General features: G+C 56.4%; 1 protein-coding gene across 2 annotated transcripts in view; it reads right to left on the minus strand.

The window, feature by feature from the left end:
• COL26A1 (collagen type XXVI alpha 1 chain) overlaps positions 1-14,626 on the minus strand; it is a 187,387-nt gene that overhangs the window by 2,396 nt on the left and 170,365 nt on the right. For both annotated transcript variants that reach the window (XM_017533517.2, XM_017533518.2), the window contains exons 6-12: positions 11,421-11,519; positions 10,011-10,166; positions 9,748-9,831; positions 7,920-7,963; positions 5,706-5,741; positions 3,437-3,487; positions 826-910 (exon numbers count right to left, since the gene is read on the minus strand). In XM_017533517.2, the coding sequence (XP_017389006.1) occupies positions 826-910; positions 3,437-3,487; positions 5,706-5,741; positions 7,920-7,963; positions 9,748-9,831; positions 10,011-10,166; positions 11,421-11,519 (555 nt within the window). The remainder of the gene's footprint in view (positions 1-825; positions 911-3,436; positions 3,488-5,705; positions 5,742-7,919; positions 7,964-9,747; positions 9,832-10,010; positions 10,167-11,420; positions 11,520-14,626) is intronic.

Consider the following 14,626-nt stretch of genomic DNA (forward strand, 5'->3'; position numbering starts at 1 on the left):
CATTTACCCACCCACCTGTCCACTCACCCATCCATCCATCCATCCATCCACTCATTTACCCACCCACCTGTCCACTCATCCATCCATCCATCCATCCATTCACTCATTCACCCACCCACCTGTCCACTCATCCATCCATCCACCCATTCATTCATTCATCCATGCATCTACCCATCTACCCCCTCATCCACTTATCTACCTGTCCATTCAACCGTTCATGCATTCATCTATCCATGCATCCACCTATTTGTACATTCATCCAGGCAACCAGCCATTCATTCACTCATCCACTGCTCCCTGACACCTACCCACCTGTCCATTCACCCATTCATTCTCCAACAAATACTTCAGGCCATGCAGAGGCACCATTCACTGTTCTGCATGGGGGACTCCCAGAGGATCACAGAAACACCATCCCATCATGGAATGGAAGGCTCCCCAGAGCACCGTAGGGACAAAAAGGAGGGCTCAGAGAAGGTTCACAGAGGCAGATCTTGGAGCAGGTCCCAAAGTGGCGGTCTGCTCACCAGGCAGAGGGACAGCCTGAGCACAGGCATGGAGGTGGGAGGGGTGTCAACATGGCTGGTCAGTGCTCTGCTTGCTGTGGCTATACTAGGGAGGGTCTGTGAAACTGGGCTGATGCACTTGGAAGTCCGTCATGGGCAGTAGGGAGCCATGGAGGGTCTTTGAGCAGGGGAGGGGCAGGATCGGACTAGGAGTAAGGGAGGGAGACCAGAGACCCGAGGTAGCAGCTATGAGGGCAGCAGGGAGGGAGGGGAGGGAGGGGGGGAGGTTCCCGGTCTGCTGGTCCTGGTCACTGCTCACCATGGACCCCAATCATGTGCTCCAGGATGAGGACTCGCTCTGCCAGGATCTTCAAGGCCTCTCTCAGCTGCTTGACCCCCTCACTCTGGCAGAGAGGAAACGTCCAGGGTCAGGGCCTGCCTCTTCCCACCCAACACCCTCACACTGCAAGTGATCATAGACTGAACATCATCAGCTATGCGCCAGGCCAGGCTTCAAACCCCATTCACAGACATAGAACTTGAAACACAGAGAGGACAGGCAACCTCCCTACGGCCACACAGCCTGGCAAAGCGGCCAATCCACACTGCAGGTCCACCCGTCGGCCTCGACCCTGGGCTCTTCCTTCCACCATGGCTGGCTGGCTGCTTCCCTGGCAGGCTCTGAAAATACCCTAACCAGGGCAGGGCACCTATCCCAGGGCCTGGAAGTGGGAGGGTCTTTGCTTGTTTCCTTCCCGGAATGCCCAGCTGAGAGCTCTCCAGCAAACAGCAGGCAAAGGGGAGGGTTGGTGTGACCACACCAGGCAAGAAAGACAGCAGAGAAAGCCACCACTTCACAAAGTGCCGGTGGGCAGCTGGCGCGATGGTGGCGTCTACACTTCAGGGACCCGGTCTACACAGGGGCAGAGGACCTTGTGCATGGAGACCCTTGAATGGGCCAAGAGAGGGTGCTGACTTATTAAGAAGGCAGGTGTCAAGGCCACTCTGGAATGAAAGGTGATGGTGAAGAGACAAAGCCACTGCTGTCCCCAGCCTGCCCAGCCCCGGGAGCTGGCAGCAGAATGGGCGCCTTTTGCTGGTGTAACTTGACTGATCTGTCTCATGTTCAGATTAATTTCACTTAAAATGAAACAAAAGGAAACCAAAAAGCGTCCCACTGGGTTATAGGAGAGAGGACTGTCTGCCGGGAGTCCTAAGGCAGTGGGAATGTCAGGGAAGGAGCAGGGGACCAAGGACCTGGCTGAGCCACACATTCCTAAGCCACCGATGGTGGCTGTTGCTGTTTTATTATTATGACACTTTAGGTTCTGGGGTACCTGTGCAGAACGTGCAGCTTTGTTACACAGGTATACACGTGCCTCGGTGGTTTGCCGCCCCTGTCACCGTGTCATCTACATTTCTCCTAATGCTATCCCTCCCCTATCCCCCACCCCCACCCCCGTCCCCCCTTCCCCTCCCCCATCCCCCACCCCCTGCTATCCCTTGCCTAGACTCCCACCCCCGGTTGTTGTGGTTTTTTTTGTTTTTTTTTTAGTTTTTAGAGACAGGGTCTTGCTTTGTCACCCAGACTGGAGTACAGTGGCATGATTATAGCTCACTGCAGCCTCAGCCTCCCGGGCTCAAGCGATCCTCCCGCCTCAGCCTCCCGAGTAGCTGGGAGGACAAGCACATGCCACCACACCTGGCTCATTAATTTTTTTTTTTTTTTAAGAAATGGGGTCTCGCTATGTTTCTGTTTCCCAGGCTGGTGTTGATCTCCTGGGCTAAAGCGATCCTCCTCCCTCAGCCTCCCAAAGTGGTGGGATTACAGGCATGACCACCGTGCCAGGGCAGATTATGAAAGGGAGGGGTCACGGTCACCTATCAGGGTCCCGCTGTGAGTGACCAGCGTATCTGGGCTCATGCCTCAGCCCCTCTCACCTCTTACGCCTCGCTGCCCCCTGCACCCCCCAAGGCTGCCGTGATTCCAGCCTCTTCCCTTCCTCTGGTCTTTCAAGGACCTCCTGAAGGTGCCCTGGACCCAGCCTGGCCCTTCCAGCTGCTTAGCCCGCCCAGCTCCGACACCCCCAGCGGGAGCCTCTCTCGGACACTTTCGGTTTTAGCTTTCAAGGCCTCCCCTCCCGGCCCACCTCAGCGGCACCCCCATGCAACAACCTTCTCATTCTCTTGTAATCACTGCTGCCCTCAGCTGTGCCCCCACTGGGCTGTGAGCCTCTCAGGGCAGGGACTCTGTGCACCTGCTGGCCCAGCACCCAGCTCAGGGCCAGCGGAGGGGAGGCGTTTGACTCTGGACCTCAGATGAGCCCTTCCTCCCCTCCATCCACCACCCCACCCCAGCCTCCCCTCCTCCTCCCAGAAGCTGAGGGTCCCCATGGCCAAGCCCTTGCCCCCGCTGCCCCCTCCCCCAGCCCCAGCCTCTGCTTGCTCCAGTCTTCTCTCCTTAGATTCCCAGTCTGCAAGCCCTTCTTCCTCCATCCATCCTCTCCCACATCCAGCAGCCCGTCCCCATCAGTCCTCCAACACCTTGACCTTGTGGCCACGTCCAGGCTCAGATGCCATTCATGGGAGGACCTGGTCCCTTGAGAGGGACTCCTCAGCCTGAAGCCTCTGCCGGGGGACTGTCTTTCCTACAGGTTTGTGACTCCTCTCCCTGTCTCGAGAAGCCCCCCAAGGACCAGTCACCCCTCTGTGGCTCCCCTCCCAGCCACCTTCTCAGTCTCTTGCAACCACTGCTGTACGCAGTTCCCCACTGGGCTGTGAACGCCTCAGGCCAGGGACCCTGTCCAGCCGATGCCCAGCACCAGCTCAGGCTGGCTGAGGGTCAGTGCAGATCTGTGGGATGCCCGCCCTCCCGTGATGGTGCTCACGGCAAGGAGGCGGGAGGGAATGTGGCCGGCAGGCATACTTACCTCCACAGTGGGGGCTTTCTCTCCTTCTTCCCCCTTCATGCCAGGTTCACCCTAAGAAGCAAGTCACACAGTCAACACCGGCGTGGGAGGTGGGGGCGCCTGTCCACCCTCTCCAGTTGCCTGGGGGCCTGTAGGGAGTCAGGGGCAGGCTGCGCAGGTGGCGGCTGGGTCCAGGGGACTCCTGTCCTGGGGTGAGCCAAGGAGGGGAGGCCACGGCCCCAGGACACACCCTGCACAACCTGGCATGGGTGGGGGGAGGGTCCACGGTTGGCTTTAGGCGCTACATTCTGTCTCTGGGGCAGAAGTGACTCGGGTGGGAACCCAGCAAGCTCATCCCTGGGCCCCTCCGGCATGGAGTACCCTGCCTCGAAGGGCTGCTACTTGTCTCTAGCATGGGGCTGGTAATACCAGCTTCAAGGTCACATGTATCTGAGACGGAGTCTCACGTTCTCACCCAGGCTGGAGTGCAGTGGTACGATCTCAGTTCACTGCAACCTCTGCCTCCTGGGTTCAAATGATTTTCCCACATCAGCATCCTGAGTAACTAGGACTACGGGCATGCACCATCACAACCCAGCTAATGTTTAAATATTTTTGTAGAGATGGGGGTCTCACTATGTTGTCCAGGCTGGCCTTGGTTTAAGCGATTCTCCTGTCTCAGCCTTCAGAATAGCTGGGACTACAGGCGCACGCCACCATGCGCAGCTAACTTTTTGTATTTTTAGAAGAGACAGGGCTCTACCATGTTGGCCTGGCTGGTCTTGAACTCCTGACCTGTTATCCACCCACCTCAGCCTCCCAAAGTGCTGGGATTACATGCATGAACCCCTAGCCCGGCTGATTTTTTTGAGACAGGGCCTTGCTCTGTTGTCCAGGCTGGAGTGCAGTGGCACAATCATGGCTCACTGCGGCCTCTACCTCCTGGGTTCAAATGATCTTCCCACATCAGCATCCTGAGTAACTAGGACTACGGGCATGCACCATCACAACCCAGCTAATGGTTAAATATTTTTGTAGAGACGGGGGTCTCACTATGTCGTCCAGGCTGGCCTTGAATTCCTGGCCTCAAAATGATCCTCCCACCTCGGTCTCCCAAAGCACCGGGGTTACAGGCATGGGCCACCACCATGCCTGGCTCACAGTAACATCTAAATGTCCAGCTACTACTGTGTGACCTTGAGCGGGTCACTCTACTTCTTGGTGTGGTGCCTCAGTTTTCTCACCTCTAAAGTGGGATCAGTTAAAAGTATCTATCTCAGACTGGTATTGGGAGGATGAAGTTAGTCAATGAGCTTAGGCTAAGGCCTGGCACCTAGGCATGCCATCGCTGTGTCTCCTCTGTTGTGTTTGGTCACTAGGCAAGCACGGGAGGAGGCATGGCTTTGGTGCTTGACACTCCCCAGTTCAAATCCAGGCTCTGCCGCTGCCTCGCTGTGTGGCTTTGGGCAAGTGACTTAAGCTCTCTGAGCCTTAAGCGGCCAGTTTTGGCAAACGGGGACAATAAAGTATGATCTCCTGGGGTCGCTGTGAAGCTTTCATGCGCTGTGGGGGAAGGGAGCACCTCCACTGTGGCCAGCACATATAGGTACTCATCAAAGATCCATATCTCCTCCCTGCCCCATATCCCTGCAGTGAGGCTTGGGCATCAAGGAAGCGCCTGACTCCTTGGCCCTAGAGGCAGGAGTTGAGACTCATAAATTCTTTTTTTTTCTTTTAATTTGAGATGGAGTCTCACTCTGTTGCACAGGCTGGGGTGCAGTGGCATGATCTCAGCTCACTGCAACCTCCACCTCCTGGGTTCAAGTAATTCTCCTGCCTCAGCCTCCCAAGTGGCTGAGATTGCAGGTGCCCACCACCACACCCAGATAATTTTTGTATTTTTAGTAAAGATAGGGTTTCACCATGTTGGCCAGGCTGGGAGACTCATAAATTCTTGTTTCCAAGAAAGGCGATTAGAGGCCAGGGGTCTAAGCCTATTTCTGGGAGGTTCTGGACAGGAAGGGATTCCCAGGTCACACGGCGCGTTAACCTGTGGCCTTAGGCCGCACAGCACTCGAATGAAAGGCCCGGGTCACACAGTGCATTAACCCAGGGCGGCAGGCGCCCAGGACTGTCGTTCCCCCTCTGCAGGTCGCTCCCCTCCCCACCCCAAGACAGAAGGTTATTTCAGGGCTTCTCAGTCACTCCCTGTGGCCTGAGCTCCAGCAGGGCCGCCCAGGGCAGAGTCCCCACCTCCGCCACCCGGCCCATCTGCAAAGCCCACACTTACGGATGGCCCCACCGTGCCTCGCTCTCCAGCCAGACCCTGCAGAGAAACAAAGGAAGCATGTGAGGGCCTGCCTGTCCTGGCTGAATCTGAGTGCCCTCCAGCCACCCCCGACTGCTCTCTGAGTCTGCAGAAGAAAAAGGGAGAGGAGGATGGCCCGGCGGGCATGGGAAGGGCAGGCTCAAAGGCCTCCAGTCCTGGAACCACCTGGAGCTGGTATTTGACTTCGGATCCCAGCTGAGCCCTCAGTCTTCTTGCCTGTAAAATGGGGCGATGCCACATACGGCTGTCAGGCAGAGAAGGGGAGCAGGTGGCTCAGTGTGTGGGGAGAACCAGTGATGGTTCCAACAGTGATGGCTAGGTTCCCACGTGTGCTGACGTCAGCCCAGACGGCTCCCAGGAGCCCCAGGCCCGTGTCCGGCTGTCCCCTGACATCTCCACCCAGCTGACCACGACACGCCCACTCTCCCTTTCTCCAAAGGGAACTCCTGGTGCCCCCCACCCCGAAGCCTCCCTTTCTCAGGAAATGCCTGCCTGGTCCTCCAGCGGCTCCTGGCAGACACCGCGGAGTGAACCTAGAGCCTTCCCTGGCCTTCGCACCAGATCTATTCCATCAGCCGAACATGCCAAGTCTACTTTCCATTTTTACAGAATTAATTAATTAATTAATTAATTAATGAGACAGAGTCTTGCTCTGTCACCCAGGCTGGAGGGCAACGGTACCGTCAGAGCTCACTGCAGTCTCCAACTCCTGGGCTCAAGCGATCCTCCCATCTCAGCCTCCCGAGTAGCTGGGACTACAGGTGAAAGCCACCATGCCCGGCTAATTTTCATATTTTTAGCAGAGACGGAGTTTCACCATATTGGTCAGACTGGTCTTGAACTCCTAACCTCGTGATCCTCCCGCCTCAGCCTCCCAAAGTGCTGGGATCACAGGCATGAGCCACATGCCTGCCCGGCCACAGGAGCCTTTAAAGATGTAAATGAGATCATGGAATCGCCCTCCCTAAACTCAGTCATTCCCTCCACTGTGACAAAAGCCCTCTCCTGGGCACCGCAGGTAAGACCCCTGCCCACTGCGCCTCATCCCACACTACACACTCCTTTGCTCACTCCCTGAGCCTTTTCCCTGACTCGGGGCCTTTGCACCTGCTCTTCCTGCCTTCTGACACAGCTGCAGAGGCAGGGCGAGCTTGGGGTTTGGGGCTGAATCGGGCTTGGGGTGACGCCTCCCCATGGGCAATTCTCAGGGCAGGATGAGAGGCTGAAGTGGAGATTCTGTGACCTGGCCCAGCTCTGCCTGCATCCTCTGTGCAACCTCAAGCAGCATCTGGTCTCTCTGGGACTCAGTTCACTCATCTGTGAAATGGGGGTGATGCCAACACCTCCCTGACACAATAGGAAGAGGATATAGTCAGCAAAGAGTTGCTGCTGCTAATAAAATTAAAATCTCAGCCAAGCACGGTGGCTCATGTCTGTAATCCCAGCACTTTGGGAGGCTGAGGCAGGTGGGTTACTTGAGGTCAGCAGTTCGAGACCAGCCTGGCCAACATGGTGAAACCTTGTCTCTACTAAAAATACAAAAATTAGCCGGGTGTGCCGGCAGGCACCTATAGTCCCAGCTAATCTGGAGGCTGAGGCAGGAGAATCGCTTGAACCAGGAGGCAGAGGTTGCATGAGCTGAGATCGTGCCACTGCACTCCGGCCTGGGTGACAGAGGGAGACTCTGTCTCAAAAAAAGTAATAAAAAAAATTGGTCGGTCGCAGTGGCTCACGCCTGTAATCCCAGCACTTTGGGAGGCTGAGGCAGGCAGATCACTGGAGGTCAGGAGTTCGAGACCAGCCTGACCAACATGGCGAAACCCTGTCTCTACTAAAAATATAAAAATTAGTCAGGCGTGGTAGCAGGTGCCTGTAATCCCAGCTACTGAGGAGGCTGAGGCAGGAGAGTCGCTTGAACCTGGGAGGCAGAGGTTGCAGTGAGCTGAGATCACAACATTGCACTCCAGCCTGGTGGACAGGAGCGAGACTGTGTCTTAAAAATAAATAAATAAATAATAAAAATAAAACAAAACAAAATAAAATCTCACTGGCCAGGCCGACCGGCTCCTTCCTGAGTGACTCTTGCTGGTAAGAAGGTGCTTCTTCTCCCCTAGGAGACAGCATCACCCCCACCCGATGCCTCCCACACCATACCTAAAATGGCAAAATCCTTACCTGGGATCCAGGTGGTCCTGGGGGACCTCGTGGCCCAGGAGGACCTGTGGGCAGAATCACAGTTGGTCATCTGGGGCCAGAGAGGGGCGCCCCCAGCCTCCCACCCCAGTACCTGTTCTGGATCTGTCTCCCTGGGCAGCAAAGGAGGGTTTGGAAATGAATGGGGGGGAGGAGGGAGGCACCCCCACCCCTACCCAGGTCTCCATCCTTGGGGCCCAGAACCGTATCCACCGGCTGCCCACAGCTCTCACACCTCCTCCTCCCAGGGCCTCATCCATGAGTCCTCCCAAATCCCAAGACCTGGCAGATGAGGGAGGAAGCCCATCTAGACCGGCCCACGCCCCAGCCAGCTGGTCCGCGTACATCTCAGGTCTGGCCCGCCTCGGGACCTGGGACCCATCCCTCTTGCCGGGGTATAGCAGCCTCCTGGCCTTCCACCCTCCATGTGCCCCCGCTCAGAGCATGCTTTCAAAAATGCAAGCCCAATTAACTGTCTTTCAGGTTTCCCGAAGTCCTCAGCCCAGCCCCTTCCCACCCTCCCTGCCCCAGCTGGACACCCTCCTGGCGTCTCTGCTAAAGCTGTTCCTTCCTCCTGGAGCCTCCCTATCCCTCCACTTTCCCAGTAAACCCTTTCCTGTTGGTTTTCCTACTAGTCTGTCACAGAGCATCACCTCTTCCAGGAAGCCTTCCCAGCTTTCCAATGCTCCTCTAGACAAATCCCTTATGTAAACCAGCCACTGCTCATGGCCACTGAGGTTTACATGTCTGTCTCCCCCAAGGGCTGTGGAGTATCCAGAGGGCCAGGCTGGGTCTCATGTGTGTGCCCAGCTCACAGAGAAAGATTCATGACTAGTTTCCAGCTGCTTGGAAGAGTGAGGCCTCAGTCTCCCATGGCCTGCACGGGCCCATGCCTCCCATGGCGTAGGGAGCCCCGGGCTGGGCTGTCCAGCATGGCCCAGCTCGCAGGTTTGGAGAGGGCATGTGAGGACAGGCACTCTGGGGAACAAACATCAGGACCCTATCCAGCTCTCCTGAGACCTAGCCTGTCACCCAAAGGCCCCCAGGTACTCTCCGAGCTCATTCCGTCTCCTCCCTAGAGCATCTGCTGAAATGTCACGTTTTGACGGCACCTCCCCGCCACGCCCCAGCTTCTCCCTTGTAACTCTCAGATCCTACGGAAGTCACGGATTTGATGACATTCCTGTCCTCCACTAGAAAGATAGTGTCACGGTGACGTTTGTTTTGATTATTCAGGTGTCCCAGAAGCCTAGATCACTGCCCAGCACATGGAGTAGCAGACACTCAATGAATGTTTGTGGGATGCACAGAGGAATGAATGAATGAATGAATGAATGAATGACTCCCTTCCCGGGAGAGAGGAGCAAGGTGGTCAGCCCTGCACTCCTTTCCCAGTGAGGAACGTGGACGATGGAAGGTCAGGCCAGGACTGATGGCCAAGTCCCAGCCCCTTTGAGCCCCCAGGCCCTTGGTTTCTGCCTCAAAGTTAGTGACTTCCTGCCACCCCTGTCCTGACCTCATTCCCCCAGTGTGTGTCCCGCTGTGGCCCATGCAAAGGCAGCCACATGCAGCCATCTTATTCCAGCAGAACCACGTGGGTTTCATGCATCCAGTCCTCCAGGGCTGCAGCCACCAGGAAATGAGGGGCTTCACTTCCTGCCACATGGCAGGTGGGACAGACCCAGTCCCCTGCACTGTCAGGAAGCCATGGACCCCCGGCCCGCCTCCAGCTCCCCTGGAGGCCCCTTGGCTCAGGCCCAGCCCTGGGGGGCTGGAGTCCTCAATGCAGGCCAGCCCACCATTCACTTACCTGGTGGGCCAGGGGGACCCCGGGGTCCTGGGATGCCTGCCAGCACTGTGTCCACGATGGCAGAGGCCAGCCTTGAGTCTCCATCTGTGGGAAGAGCAGAGCAGCCAGGGCTCTGGCGGGGCAGAGCTGGCAGTGCTGGGGGGCACTGAGCCCTGAGCCAGGCCACATGGAGCCCAGGGGGCTCCTCCCATCACCCTGAGCCCCGCGGCAGCCCCCGAAAGCAGATACTGTCACGCCCCTGGCTCCCCACGGGCCACACTTACTGTCTTTGTCTGTAGGTGGCTGCAGGGAGTAGAGGGCGCCCTGGGGGCTGCTGTTTGGTGAGGGGCCCAGGCTGCCTGCTGGGCCAGGTGGTCCTGGGGGGCCAGGGCGCCCCATCTCTCCAGGAAGCCCACGGGGCCCTGGAGGCCCCAAGAGCCCTGCAGTGAAGAAAAGAATAGTCACGGTGGCGGCCGGAGCCTGGCGGGAGGCTGAGACATCACAAATGGGGAAACTGAGGCCATGAAAGAAACAGGGTTGGTCAGGGCACACAGCCAGTCCGTGGTGGCCTCCGATCCACCGTCTTCCTGGGGGGTGTCCTGGGATGTAAATGCAATGGCCTCCCCTTCCCAGACCAGTCCAGAGGGGACACTTGGGGGCAGCTGGGGAGGGTGAGGCGGGCAGGGACGGTGAAATCAGCAAAGGCTCCGGCCAGAGGCCTGTTGGTCCCTCCCAGGGACTGCAGCTCTGTGGCAGGGACACCAAGTATAAGCCACCATCCTGGGCTGGCCCTGCACCTGCTGAGCCCGGGGTCCTTCCCTTGCAGGACCCAGGAGGAGCTGGGAGGGTGGTCTCCGGAGGTGCTGAAGTAGCTGAGAACAGCTCCTGGCCCCTGACAGCCTCAATGTTCATGCCTGTACCCGAAGCCCTCTGAAGACCCTGTTTTGGCCAGGTGTGGTGGCTCACTCCTGCAATCCCAGCACTCTGGGAGGCTGAGGCAGGCAGATCACCTGAGGTCAGGAGCTGGAGACCAGCCTGGCCAGCATGGTGAAACCCCATCTCTACTAAAAATACAAAAATTAGCCAGGCGTGGTGGTGAGCACCTGTAATCCTAGTTACTCGGTAGGTTGAGGCAGGAGAATTGCTTGAACCAGGGAGGTGGAGGTTGTAGTGAGCCTAGATCGTGCCAATGCACTCCAGCCTGTGCGAGAGAGCACAAGATTCCATGTCAAAAAAAAAAAAAAAAAAAAAAAAAAAATGCTGGCGCAGTGGCTCACACCTGTAATCTCAGCACTTTGGGAGGCCAAGGTAGGTGGATCACCTGAGGTCAGGAGTTTGAGACCGGCCTGGCCAACATGGAGAAACTCCATCTCTCCTAAGAATACAAAATTACCAAGCATGGTGGCAGATGCCTGTAATCCCAGGTACTCGGGAGGCTGAGGCAGGAGAATCGCTTGAACCCGGAGGCAGAGGTGGTAGTGAGCCAAGATTGCGCCACTGCACTCCAGCCTGGACGACAGAGTGAAACTCCCATCTCAAAAAATAAAAAATAATGTAAAAAAAAGTCCCTGTTTTTCCTGTACCCACAGCATCAGGGGTTTGGGTGCGTGGGACACCTCGCCTGTTGGAGTAGGGGAGGAAGCCCAGCTTCTTCCACAGGTTGACAATATCACATGTGTGGGGGGTTTTCTTACCAGGAGGCCCTGCTGGGCCCTTCTCTCCTGTCTGGCCTCGGTCACCTTTGGAGCCCGGGGGGCCTGCAGGCCCAGGTGGTCCTGTCTGCCCCGGGGGGCCTGGGGAGAGGAGACAGGGCATCAGAACACCGTGGACCCCCAGCCTCCAGTGGCTCCAGGCCTGGACACCGGAGCAGTCGGTCCGCCTTCCCCAGGAGCCCCGCCTACCCGGGACTCCCCAAACAGGCAAAGGCGCTCACATCGCCTTGCAGTTGTTGGTTTTACATCTTACAAACCAGTTTTGCACGTATGAACCTCACTGATACCAAGAACTGCTTTCGTTCCCATTTTAAATGTGGGGAAACTGAGGCTCCAGAGGCTTGGTCCCTTGCCCAAAGTCACATAGCCAGGCCACAGTTGAAGTTGCTTAGCTCCAAATCCCTCTCTCACACCCTACTGTCTCTCTGCTTAGGGTCAAGAACCAGGCTTGTGACAAAATGCTTCCCAATATGGCCTCTGAGGAGGCCCCAGGAGGTCCTGAAGGACGCATCTTCCCAGCTCCAGGTCTCCATGCCCCAAGGGCGGACAAGGTGATGGAGAGGTAAGGCCTGCTGTGTGGCCAGGGGACACAGTCCTTTCTCCCTCTGGTTCAGACAGGATGCTCAAAAATGTCTGCTCAGCACTTTGGGAGGTGAAGGCAGGAGGATCCCTTGAGCCCAGAAGTTTGAGACCAGCCTGGACAACATAGTGAGATCCCATCTCTACAAAAGATACAAAAGTTAGCCAGGTGTAGTGGCGTGTGTTTGTGGCCCCAGCTACTGGGGAGATTGGGGTGCGAGGATGGTTGGAGCCCAGGAGGTCGGGGCTGCAGTGAGCTCCGACCATGCCACAGCACTCCTGCTTGGCTTACAGAGCGAGACCCTGTCTCGGAAAAAAAAAATGTTTGCTGATCTGATGAAGGACTGTGCTGAGTCTTAGGGCCCCTTGCACCTGGCTGCATGGGACTGTGGCACGGTGGGGAGGGCCCGGCTGGGGGCTGCTGGGCTGGGAGGAACCCCACCCGCTCTCTGGGATCCAGGTTGGCTGCAGGTGTCACCATGTGTGGGGTGTGTGCCCCACCTGGTGGCCATTCTTGAAACTGCAGTTTCCCTGGTTGGCGAGGTCTCGCTAAGTGTGGGAAGTAGAAAAGTTCCTTTTGAAAGTTTCCTTTCTTGTTAAAGAATAAGCGTGCTATTAACTTTGTTAAGCCCTATCCTGTGTAGCTGTGAGACATGCCATGCTTACAGGCACGTAGTACATTCTGTGTCCTTTGCACTGTAACCAAGATATCTGTGCTGGACGTGCTCACAGGCATGTCCCAGCTCTCCATTGCTTTTACCTGCTCAGAAAAGTTTTCAGTTATTAGCCAATCGGGTTTTAGTTTAGACTGTGAGGTCTGGCTCCAGCCAACGGAGATCAGACACAGCAGTAGGGACAACCCCAGATGCACAAGGGATAAATTTGTGTGTGTTCCTTTGTTCATTGTGCTCTCATGACACAATGACTAGTGAGGGTGCCCTTACTGCAGTCCAGGAAGTAAAAATTGTGTTGCTGAAAGATTCTTTGTCTCAGTGCTCAATTTTCTTTGTGGCACGGAGGATCTATTTCCAACACCAGGAATCCCCTTTGGCGACCCTGGGTCCCCGGTGGGATGGGAAGCCCCCTCCTCCTCCATCCCCAAAGAAAGATTTGAAGATTGTAGGCATGGGGTAACGCGCTCGAGGGGTGGGCCACGGGGCCAGAGTGAGAGATGTCTCCCTTCCCATAGAAGACCTGAGCTCAACCCTCCTCCTGAAGACTTCAGTCCCTTTTGAAGAAAGCAGGATGCCCGCCTCTCCTTCCCCAGCCCTGGGAATGGCCCCTGGAGGCCACCTCTGTCACGCATCTCTCCTCCCTGCTCTGGCCCTGCTCCCCAGCCCGGCATCAGAATAGACGCAGAACAGACGGGAGACAGAGGGGGAAGAGGGAGAGCGCCCCCTCCAAAGGGCTCTAAGGGCAGAGAATCATCGAGGCAAAATGCCCCGGGGTTTGCTGGCTTGCTGGGTGACCACAGGGGTGTCACTTAACTTCTCTGAGCCTCAGATGTCTTCCCTGTAACCTCTAGGTCTCCAAGCTTTGTGTGAAGATGAAAAAATGATATCTGTAGGCTGGATGTGGTGGCTCATGCCTGTAATCCCAGCACTGTGGGAGGCCGAGGCAGGAGGACTGCTTAAAGCCAGGAATTTGGGACCAACCTGGGCAACATAGTGAGACCTCATCTCTACTAAATTTTTTTTAAAAAGCCAGGTGTGGTGGTGTGCACTCGTAGTCCCAACTACTTGGGAGGCTAAGGTGGGAGGATCACCTGAGCCTGGGAGATGGAGGCTGCAGTGAGCTATGATCGCACCACTGCGCTCCAGCCTCAGTGACAGAGCAAGACAGTGTCTCAAAATTAAATGACATTAAATTGTAAAAGTGTGGCAGAAAGGCAGAGTGGCAGATGTTCTCCAACTCCAGCCAGAGTGTTCAGACAGCACACCCCAGAAAGAGGTGGGAGGCAGTAAGGTCCCGCTCCCTGGCCAAGCAGAATGCTGCAAAATTACACCCAGAAGGCTGGGCTGGGGGTCCTAAGTGCAGAAGCCAAGGGGCAGGGCAGACACCAAAGACAGTAGCTGAGATCTAAGACAGTAGGGAAGGGTGGGGACTGTGGCGAACTGCACAGCCTGGACTGGACCTGCAGTGGCGACCATGACTCCACAGTAGCCGATTGTTTCCATGCGGGGCGGCCAGTCCTGAGGGCCAATTCTCTCATTTTTATTTTTATAATTTTTTTTTGTAGAGACAGGATCTCGCTATGTTGCCGAGGCTGGTCTTGATCTCCTGGCTTCAAGTAATCCTTCCACCTCAGCCTCCCAAAGTGCTGAGATTACAGGTGTGGGCCACTGCACCTGGCCAAGATCATCTACTTTTCTTTTTTTGGGACAGAGTTTCATTCCTGTCACCCAGGCCAGAGTGCAGTGGCACGGTCCTGGGTCTCACGACAACCTCCACCTCCCAGCTCAAGCAATTCTCATGCCTCAGCCACAGGATTAGCTGGGATTACAGGCATGCACCACCACGCTGGGCTAATTTGTGTATTTTCAGTAGAAACAGTGCTTTTGCCATGTTGCCTAGGCTGGTCTTGAACTCCTGACCTCAAGTGATCTGCC

The sequence above is a fragment of the Cebus imitator genome, unplaced genomic scaffold, assembly GCF_001604975.1.
Source record: "Cebus imitator isolate Cc_AM_T3 unplaced genomic scaffold, Cebus_imitator-1.0 Scaffold82, whole genome shotgun sequence".
Classification (NCBI taxonomy): Eukaryota; Metazoa; Chordata; class Mammalia; order Primates; family Cebidae; genus Cebus; species Cebus imitator.